The sequence below is a fragment of the Vicia villosa genome, linkage group LG6 (assembly GCF_029867415.1).
Source record: "Vicia villosa cultivar HV-30 ecotype Madison, WI linkage group LG6, Vvil1.0, whole genome shotgun sequence".
In the NCBI taxonomy this organism is placed as follows: domain Eukaryota; kingdom Viridiplantae; phylum Streptophyta; class Magnoliopsida; order Fabales; family Fabaceae; genus Vicia; species Vicia villosa.
Genome location: NC_081185.1, coordinates 104,485,202 through 104,495,709, shown reverse-complemented (window position 1 = coordinate 104,495,709; position 10,508 = coordinate 104,485,202). Strand labels below are relative to the sequence as shown.

The window sequence follows — 10,508 nt, the reverse complement described above, 5'->3', positions numbered from 1 at the left end:
ATATATATATATATATATATATATATATATATATATATATATATATATATATAATATTTACAATATCAAATACATAAACCCGAGTAATATCTAATTATGAGATAATAAATATATGTGAATGACATTTATCTAAGTTTTTGAAGTATGCTTTAAAACTTTAAGTGATGAAGAGAAAAAAAACATATATGAAATGGCATGGAGCAAAATATCTTAAATTCCAGAAAGTCAGAAGGTTACAAATCGAGCAAAAATCAAAGATGGCAGTGGCCGAACTGCGGTGGCAGCGGTGGAGCCGCGACAGCAGTGGCCGGAGATCAAAAGTGCAACAACGAGGAATCCCAATGGTGGCGAAGTAGGCAGCTAGAGATCAATGTTCGGCGACAGCCACCCAGAGCACAGCGGCAGAGGGCCGCGGGTAGGCGGAGGCCAATCGGAGTGCGTCAGTGGAGGGCCGCGAGTCGTCCGCAAGTGGCAGAATTCGTATGGTAGTTGTCGTCGATGGCGTTTGTACGGCGCGACGGTGGTGTCCGTAGACTATCGGTTTTTTGATCATCCTATCAATTTTCTTGGTTCGCGTGTTTTGGGACTTTTTAGTTCGGTTCATAGATCCATTTGCTAATGGGTTGTGTTTGGAGCCTTGTTTGCTGGGTTTTAGCAATTATAAATATGTATCTCTTTTTTTATTGTAAGTGTGACAATTTTAGAGCTTTAGAGCAAAAGGGGGAAATAAGGGTTTAGGAAAACCTTTTATAGTTATCTAGAAGGATCATATAATATTTCTTAACATCTTGAGTTTGTGTGACTACGATATTGAGAGTTGAAGAGATTGGGAAACACTTGGGTAGAAAATATGGTTTGTTCTTGAGAGCTTTGAAGGCTACTTTCTTGTAACTCTTTTGTAATCTCTTGTAAGAACTTTTGAAGTATAGTGAATTGGAGAGATGCTCTCTCCCCTAGTCCTAGATCATTTGATCAAACTGGGCAAACAAATCTTGTGTTTCTCGCCTTCTTTTATTTTCTTCTGCCAAGTTAATTTACTGTCTTATTGGTTATTATTGATGAAAGCCGCTTATTTTGATTTCCATTTTTCTTTCTCCCCATAAATCATATTCTTTGACGTGAATTGAACCTTAGAGTTTTACAACAGAACCACCATCATCAAATTGAAAACTCTTCTAGTGATTGTTAATTTCATCTAAACAAATGGGTTTATCATGGAGTAACTTCGTTGTAACTATAATATGCACACAACAATTCAAACGATGTTCTAACTAAGCAACCACATTTAGATTCATTTTTACTATGTTAAATGTAAAACATTTCTTGAAATGTTTCCATCCAGCTAGGACCATAAAACCTATTTATTGAATTCATGTTCCTTAGAATGGTGTCTTTATAAAATGAGGTTTGTATCTCAGGATGATGCAACTATATCATGATGTTAATTGATTATTAAAAGTGACACTGATAAACTCAAGCAACGATAACTGGAATTTGTAACATTTATAAGTGAAATCCATCACCAAAATAGTCTAAAAAGTGTCAAACAATTTGATGAAATGCAAATGTGTCATAAAAAATATCTTCGATAATTTATGAATCTGTAATTAATCTGTAGCTATACACATACTTATTTTCAGCAAAGTGTTTCTTCAAATTTACCATTTCTAATCTTGGATCTATGATAGAATTTTTGAATATATATCTTGCATTATAAATTTGTTTGATAGTAGTTGCATTGCGACCATTTATTTACTTCAACTTCATAAAAATGTTTCTTGGAAGGGACCATATTACACGTCACATCATGAACAACTTTAGTCTCTTCCAAGTTTAGATGCTCTGCATATTTATTAATTTTATCATCTTATGATTGTGTTTCCGTTACACATGATTGACACTTCATATATCACTTCTAAAATTAACCATTAAATGGACACCCACATTAAAGGATGACGTATATTTATGTTTCACCTTCTTTTTATATTGTTTATTTTCAAATTTCAACTTAAGAATTAGATTTTTATTTTTCCCAAAGAAATCAAATATTGAAATAACAAAAGTAAATCTTAACTTCTTTTCCTCACCTCTAACCAATGTCAACAACTCATCCAATGAAGTAAACTTTGATGAAAGTCGTGAATTATAGGCTGAAATTAATGCAATACACATTTGAAAGTACAATGTCCAATATCACATAGATAAAGATAGGTAGAATGTCAACTTTCACGTTAACAACATGCACATCATTGGGAGATTCAAGAAACACTACTAAAAAAAAATAATTTTACGACAAAACTTTCAGCTAACTAAAAACTAAGGTCAAATGCACTGGAATGCGTCATTTTAATTTATTTAAAAATTAAATCTTATCCTTAGGTTTTTAAGTAATCCGACAGAAAATGTAGCTCAGGGTTTGAGGTTCGATTTCCAGCTCCTGCAATTTCGTACTTTATTTAGTACTAAAATGACACACTTATTTTATTTTATTTTTAATTATAATATAAATCATTTATTCCCTCGGTTATTTAACCAACCGAAATGAAATGTTGCTCATTATTTTATTTAATTAAAAAAAACTCAAATTTTACCTCGTTGTTTGCCACCAACTATGAGATATAAACTCCAAACATTATTATATTCCAACATCAAAATGTTAATTCTCATTCACTTTTGCTAACTCCTATAAACATTGTGTGCCCTAGCAAACGAACGAAAGCCTTCATTCTTTATCTTCTCCACCTAACGAACTGAAATATCATTCCTAATCTTCTCCAAGTCGAACGAAGTACACATAGGAGGAAGAAAGCTCGAATAAGAAAACTCGAACCTCAAACCAACACATTTCTTTGACTCTCCTACCATGTTTTCGACATGTAAAACTTTCTCCATGAATGTACCCGTAATGTTGTTGTTGTCGTCGTTGTTGTTGTTTTTGTTTTTGAGGCTTATGGTATAATGTTGTGTTATTTTTCAAGTATTTGTAGTTTTTTTTTTTGTTTAGTGTTATTATTGAGATGGAATGTTCATTTGTTGTTGGTTGTATACAATTTTTATTTTATTTTTAGAAGCATTATGAGATTATGGATCGTAGTTAGATGAAAGCCAATGAATCAAATAAAGAGTATGAGAATGGAATGATTCAATTGCTTGAATTTGTGGAAAAAATATTTTTACAATAACGAGATTTTTTTGTCCTTGTAAATTTTTTTGAAATACACAAAAACATCCAAAGAAAGATTTATTCAATCATTTAGGTTGTGAAGGAATTATTCAAAATTACACGAAATGGGTATTACCTGGTGAAGTGACAAAAAAGCATGCGTCATAAAGTTGATGAATATATGAATGATACTCTAGAAGATATGATATGTGATGTTGGACTAGATTCTTTTAAGAAAGTCCATGTCGATGATACTTTACAAAGTGACATGGAAGAGTCGTTATTTTCGGGATGCAAAACTTTTACAAGATTGTCAGCTATGTTAAGACTATTTAATCTTAAGACAAAATGTGGGTCTACGGATATAAGTTTCATTGAATTGATTGAATTGTTGCAAGAAATGCTTCCAGAAGGTAACACGTTGTCGAACCGTAGTTAATGAGGCCAATAATATATCGTGTCCAATGGGTTTGTACTATGTCAAAGTACATGCATGTCATAATGATTGCATATTATACAGGCAAGAGTACATGCGTTGTTGAACCGTAGTATGAATCAGTGTCTGATGTGTGGGAATTCACGCTACAATATGAAGGACAATGGTGCTAAAGATGATGGTGTAATCAGAAAGTGTGTTCCTTTAAGATGATGTGGTACCTATTGATAATTCAAAGGTTTAAGAGGTTGTATGCTAATGTAAATAACACAAATAATACTAGATGGCATTCAGATGAAAGAGTATGTGATGGAAAAATTCACCATGTAGTTGATTCATTATAATGGAAGAAAATTGATTCGTTGTTTTCAGATATTGTCCTTGAACTAGGAACCTTAGGCACTGACTTGCCATCAACAGAATGAACCTGATTGGTAAAACATATTTTCCCCTAGCATGTCTCTCTGTCTAAAAAAGAAAAAAAGTTTTTGCGATTATTTGCAGGGTATCAAAGTTCCCCAAGGATACTCATCAGATGTGAAGAAGCTTGTGTCAATGAAAGATCTCAAATTAGTTGGCTTAAAATCTCATGATTGTTATCTCTTGATGCAAGAATTTCTACCAGTGGCTATCAGTGGAATTTTATCAAAAATTGTAAGGGTAACTATAACCAGGTTGTGCTTATTCTTCAATGCTATATGTAGTAAAGTCATTGATCCTAAAAATTTAAATGAGTTGGAACATGAGGCTGCGATTATCTTGTGTCAATTAAAGATGTATTTCCCTTCATTAATTTTTGAAATTATGGTTAACTTAATTGTTCATCTAATAATAAAGATTAGATTTTACGGTCCAGTTTATATAAGGCAGATGTATCTGGTAGATAGATAGATGAAGATTTTTAAAGGGTATACGAAGAATCATCACTATCTAGAAGCTTCGATCATTGAATGATACATCACAAAAGAAGCTATTGAGTTTTGTACAAATTATTTGCCAGAAGCAAACTCTATAGGAATTCTCGAGTCTTGTCATGATGGAAGATATTGCGGTAGAAGTACTCAAGATTTAAATATTAAGACAATGGACAAAGATGTAGTTCTTCAAGCACATTTGTATATATTGAATAATATTGATGAAGTTCAGCCTTACTTATCCGCTCACAAAATTCTTATCAAGGAAAAATTTCCCCGAATGAGTGAAAAATTAACATTGACAGAGCATAACAAAACTTTCATAAATTGGTTTAATGAAAGAATTTCTAAAGATAGTAGTGCATTTGAGAAAATTAAATGGATGTCAAATATGCTTAGGTTTTATCTAATAACTTGGAGTGCATAAGAAATTATTAAATTTTAATTCTATACAAAATCAAAGGATGATCGTAGTGTCATGCAAAATTGTGGGGTTATGGTTGAAGCTGAACCCATGTACTTCTCTAGTTCAAAAGATAGCAATCTTGTACTGGCATTTAAAGCATACTTTAGGATCATTGGGGAGATTGATTATATTACTTTTAAAATGTATTTATTTAAGTGGAGGTGGATTTATAGTAACACTGGTGTAGAAACCGATGAATTAGGATTTACATGGGCTGATCTTCGAAAGGAAGCTTATATGAACGAACCATTCATCATGACATTCCAAGTAAAATAGGTTTTTATGTCATCGATCCTTCTAACACTAGATGGTTAATTTGTCTACAATGAAAACATATTGCTAATAGTGATGAAAATTAAGATTTAAATTTTGAGACCCCTTCTTTCGCAAGACATGTACGTCTCTCATCTAAAGAAAATGATTCAGATGATGTGCATGTTATTCGTTATGATCATCACGAAGGGATAAGAGAAAACTAGTAAGTAAATATTTTATATGACTTACTAATATATATTTATTCATTTTAAATTTGTAATCTTTTTACTAGTATTTATTTTTTTCCGAACATGTAGAGATGTCTAAGGATACCATATGTTGGATTGTTTCAAAAGTAAAAGTCAGAAAAATTAAAAACTCCAAAAGTAAGTGTTACTCTTTGTGACATTAATATATGATAATAAATTATTTATGTTAGTTGTAGTTATTGATGCATGTTGTTGATATTGAAGTTTGAATGTTATTTATGTTAAAGACCAGTTACAAAACTCACAAACAAAAACTTTTGGATGGTCATTCAAGAATTATTCATTTCGACTTTTGCTTTTGGTGGTTAATCATTTGTTTTAGTTTTGTTTCGAAAAATGGTGTGTGCCACTTTGACTTTGCAATTGGTGTATGATCGATAAAATATCAAGTGTACTATTTTGCCTCTGTAGTAATAAGGGGGAAATCCCCGAATGTTGATCTCAAGGACTGCGTGATGCTATAAAGTTGTGTTTCAATTCAATTAAACAAAAGCCTTAGGGGTTTTGGGTTTTGAAATTATGCATTAAATTGCAAATAGAAGTAAAAGATTGATTTGGGGAAATATGAGTAACATGTCATGGTAGGTGTGTGCATTAACATGTAACAACTCCAAATCCTTATTTCAATAACAACTTATCAATCATCAACTACCGGTTCTCAAGAATATTTACCCCTAATTCCTTAGCCGAGCAAACCTTTAATCACTCATCCTAAATCCTAATTCATTAGCGAATTATGATGAAATTAAGCAATTGGGTTATCAAGAACGTTTTGGCTACTATAGGGTATCCCTATTCCTAGGCAATATCTACTATAGTATAATTGTACAAAAACCCTAACAGTGGCGGTCCAGCCTAAGTGCTAGTCATACATCAATCCCGTTGGTCTGACAAGGAACGCTTTAGAAACATTGTACAATCAAATTGAATATGAAAGACAAATAGATTATTGAAATTGGGAAATCAAAGTCATTACAAATGTTAATCAGGGACACCCTCTAGCATTGGGGGGTTTAGCTACTCATATTGTTTAAAGAACTCAAAAGATAAATTATAGACATTACAAGTGTTGGAGATGAAATTGATCTTCAATCGCTTCCGTTCATGAAAATCCCCTTCTCGCTGAAACCCTTGTCTTCTCCAATGAGTACGGATATAGGCACAGATAATTATTTATTAAAATCTATTAAAATAAGTGAATATGAGTGCGGGCACAGATATCTTATTATCCACCCCGTCACATATCCGCACTACATATTTATATAATCTTATTTATATTATTATATAAAATGCATGTTTAATAATTTTTAAAAAAAATATTGCTATTAAACTATTACATATTTTAATAAAAGTGTTTATTTATTTCTTAATTCAATAATAACATCTATAATTTTTTTAATATTGTTAAAAAAACATAAAATTATATAAAAGTTTGTAATTAATCAATTTAATTTTACTACAAACGTGAGTAAACGGGTATTGGTATTGAGGTATCCATAGGATACAGATACAGGTATGAATATTGGTGTCCACGCGGGTATGGGCTCGAATACAGAGATTTTTTTTCAAATCGTAGGTATGAGGACGAGTACTATAGTATCCTGCCCAAATCCTACTCATTGTCATTCCTAATTTTGTTGTTGACTCGAGAAATTAATCTCTAAAATCGCGCACAGAAGATATCCAATTTATTAAAAATATACTTAACATTAAATATTATGAATCTTATTCTTTGTGGAGATTCTAGTTTAATATTACACACAATAAAGGTTAATAACTACAATAGGTACCAGCTTTATTAATGATATATTGGATTGAGTTTTATGAGATTCATGATTACAAAATCTAGAGAAACCCATAACCTTGTATTCCTTATATTCTACTATAGTTATACAACACTATAAGGCCCAAAATCTTAGTTGATAATCCTACAATTTTTCCTTATCTGACCACTAGACCCAGTGAGTGGACTAATGTTTCCCATTTTGACCATTGCATTGGCAAAATCAGCTCTAAAACTTGCAGGGTTGCTAACATAAGAATTAACTTGAGAGTCTGTTGAGCCACCATTGAAAAGCACTTGATCTGAGTGAAAGAGACCCTTTTTGTTTTGCAAGTTCCTGTAATAAGCATTGTCAAATGTGTTTGGTGTGGTGGTGTCAAGTGGTGACAAATTTGTATCACCGCCACTGGTAGGACAATTTGCTTGCAATGATTTTGCAAATGTTGGATCTATGTTGTTGTCGTTGTAAATCCTGTTTCTGAAGAATCTGCAACTACCTTGACCAATTGTGTGTGATCCTAGAATATTTTTCAATTGAAAACAATAAGTATATAGTAAAGATAATTATACATTGATCATGGGTCATATGTCCTTGGGCATGCAATATTAGGGTTTTAAAAAACTGTTCCGGTCGCGTAAAAGCTTTCACGATTTCGGTCAATATAGGTGTCGCGACACTAATTGCGATCGTCACGGTGTAAATTAACAACAAATTATTCTTTAATATAAAATATGGTGATAAAGGTATCAGTATCGACATCTACCAAAATTGTTTTGTCGCAGCCGTTTTTGCGGTAGCGGACCATTTTTTAAAACCCTTTGAAATAATAATAATAATAATAATAATAATAATAATAATAATAATAATAATAATAATAATAATAATAATAATAATAAATGTTTGATAAAGCATCTATGTAGTTATGAAATTACCTGAAAGAGCAACAATTTCTTGAAGAGTGAAACCTTTGACAGAGAAAGCATTAGTAAGATCACTTACTTCAGAGGAGGGACCTGGCAAATCTGAGTTAGCTGAACTTAAACTTGCTGTTGTTGAATCCCTTCTTCCCAATGGAACACTCCAACTAAGTCCACCAAGCTAAAAAAACATATTCAATACATTAAATATTGAATGATTTGTGTGACCTATAGTTTAAAATTTTTATTTAGAAAACCTAAAGAAAGTATGTTAACTCTAGCTCAATTAACAGAAACGAGTAGTATATTAGGTTTAAGGTCATCATTAGAGTTCAAATTCTACTATTCATAATTATGTATATGAATTTTTATTACCACTTCGTCTAAAGAAAAAAATTGAAGAATATATACTTACAACAACAACAGAGTCTCTTGCTGCAACAGCGAGAATATCAGCACAAGAGACAATATTAGGGCATAACCTCTCTACTTTGGATTTTATGGTGTCAATGACATCAAAACCTCTCAAGGAACCAGCATTTGGACCTGCTGTTTTTTCACCAGTAAAACTTGATGTATCATCCAGTAGTACTGATGCATCACAACCCTAAAAAAACAAAAGTAATATGTAAAAACGCATTAAATGAAGATAATCAAAATCATATTTGTGAGTATGTAAGACATATTACAGTACAAAATTTTAAATTTTTTACCGTCTAATTGAATTAAATAAAACCTCTTAAGAGAGTTGACATGATTAAGCCATAAGAAAATAAAACTATTAATTATTATCACGGATAATTTACACGTAGCCTCTAAAAACTTAAAATTTTATTAAAGTAATAAATTCAAAAAGATCCATTTTAGTAGTCATTTTCATCACTAATAATTAAAGAAATTATCTAAGCATGATTGATTGTAAAGTTTTGTTTAAAATACTAATAAGAAATAAATCAACTTGGTCTTAACAGATTGTTGACAATTTTGGAAAAAAATTGTCTGTTTGTACAAAGTCCACTTTAGCCATTATTTAATATTTTGTATTATACTACAAATTATTGAATCATAAACACATGTTTAGAAAAATAAAGTTAGGGCTTATGATAATATTCAAATGTGTTAAATCAAGTCTTAAAAAAATATTATCTATGTTAAATAGAAAGGAAAAAGTAAAAAAAGAGAGTGAAAGTGGACTTGCTTGAACAAAGCAATCATGGAAATGAAGACGTAGCAGTGATGCACCCATTCGACGCTCGTTGATAATAGCAGCAAGTATTTCTATTTTAATGGTTGGAAGCAAAAGGGGACATGTTCTGCTATAAAAATTTGAGGATAATTGAGCTGAAGTTGTGCCAATAAAGCAAAAAAGTAAGAAAAAAACAGCTTTGGTGATTGGAAAAATCATGGTCATTGTAATTTAAAGGAAATATTGCATAAGAGGATGCAAGGAAATGATAGGCTTGTGATTTGTGATTAAGGTCTTGAAATGTGTCACATATTTATGTATGAGAGTTGTTGCCTAACTATTTTGTTTTATTCTCTTGTCAATACTTAGCCACAAGGAATTAGAAAACTATGTTTGATTATAAAAATTAAGGAGAATATATTTATGAAGATGAAATTAAGGAACAAATTGTAGTCATTACTCATTATATTAAATTGCATGGTTGAGATTAAAACAATGTTTAAGTGAGTCATGTCTCATGTGTCATGTATAAGTTTGATTAAATAGGAAAAATATATTGAAGTACTTCAAATCAAGTAAAGTTGACTATAATGATAAAAATATAATTTCAAATTAAAAAATCAATCCAAATTTAAAAAAAAAAAAAAAAAAAGTTGATGCCTATGGTATATTCATAGAGACATTTTCATACTAATACTTGAGCTTTGTGTTAATTAAAAAAATTATTTGAGAAAATATTAAGGTTGGTTGTTTGAATTTTTTTGAAAATATACATCATTTTATGTTTAATTTTGTAAAGGAAGAGAGAAATTTCATTTCTATATTTTGAATTCAAGTTCTATATTATAAAATGTCCCATTCAAAAATATTTCATGCTTTTATTTAGATTTTTTATATTTACTTTTATATTTTTGTTTCAGTGTGTCGTGAGTTGTAATTAAATTTTTTTTTTTTGTGGAGAGTGTGGTGTAGTAGAATTTTATGATGGTTGAGGGTAATTTATGTGTTGCAAAAAAATTGCATAATATTCAATGGTTATAATTTGACAATGACCCTGATTTTTCTTTGATTTTAGAGTTCAACATTGAATTCTTATGTCATTGTTATGTTCCTCTTTT

At 30.9% G+C, this 10,508-nt stretch overlaps 1 protein-coding gene across 1 annotated transcript; it reads right to left on the bottom strand.

Moving 5' to 3' along the window:
• Positions 1-7,271: 7,271 nt before the first annotated feature.
• Positions 7,272-9,688, bottom strand: LOC131609457 (cationic peroxidase 1-like). Its single transcript, XM_058881151.1, has 4 exons — positions 9,403-9,688; positions 8,620-8,811; positions 8,220-8,385; positions 7,272-7,804 (listed from the first exon to the last, which is right to left on the bottom strand). Exons 1-4 carry the CDS (start codon positions 9,613-9,615, stop codon positions 7,419-7,421), a joined length of 957 nt encoding a protein of 318 aa, XP_058737134.1. The 5' UTR covers positions 9,616-9,688; the 3' UTR covers positions 7,272-7,418.
• Positions 9,689-10,508: the final 820 nt, after the last annotated feature.

Coding starts and splice junctions, on each gene's coding strand:
- LOC131609457 (XM_058881151.1), bottom strand. CDS start 9,615: ATGACCATGATTTTTCCAATCACCAAAGCTGTTTTTTTCTTACTTTTT. Junction 8,812..9,402: donor TCCATGATTGCTTTGTTCAA/GCAAGTCCACTT, acceptor TTGTTTTTTTAG/GGTTGTGATGCATCAGTACT. Junction 8,386..8,619: donor CAAGAGACTCTGTTGTTGTT/GTAAGTATATAT, acceptor ATGTTTTTTTAG/CTTGGTGGACTTAGTTGGAG.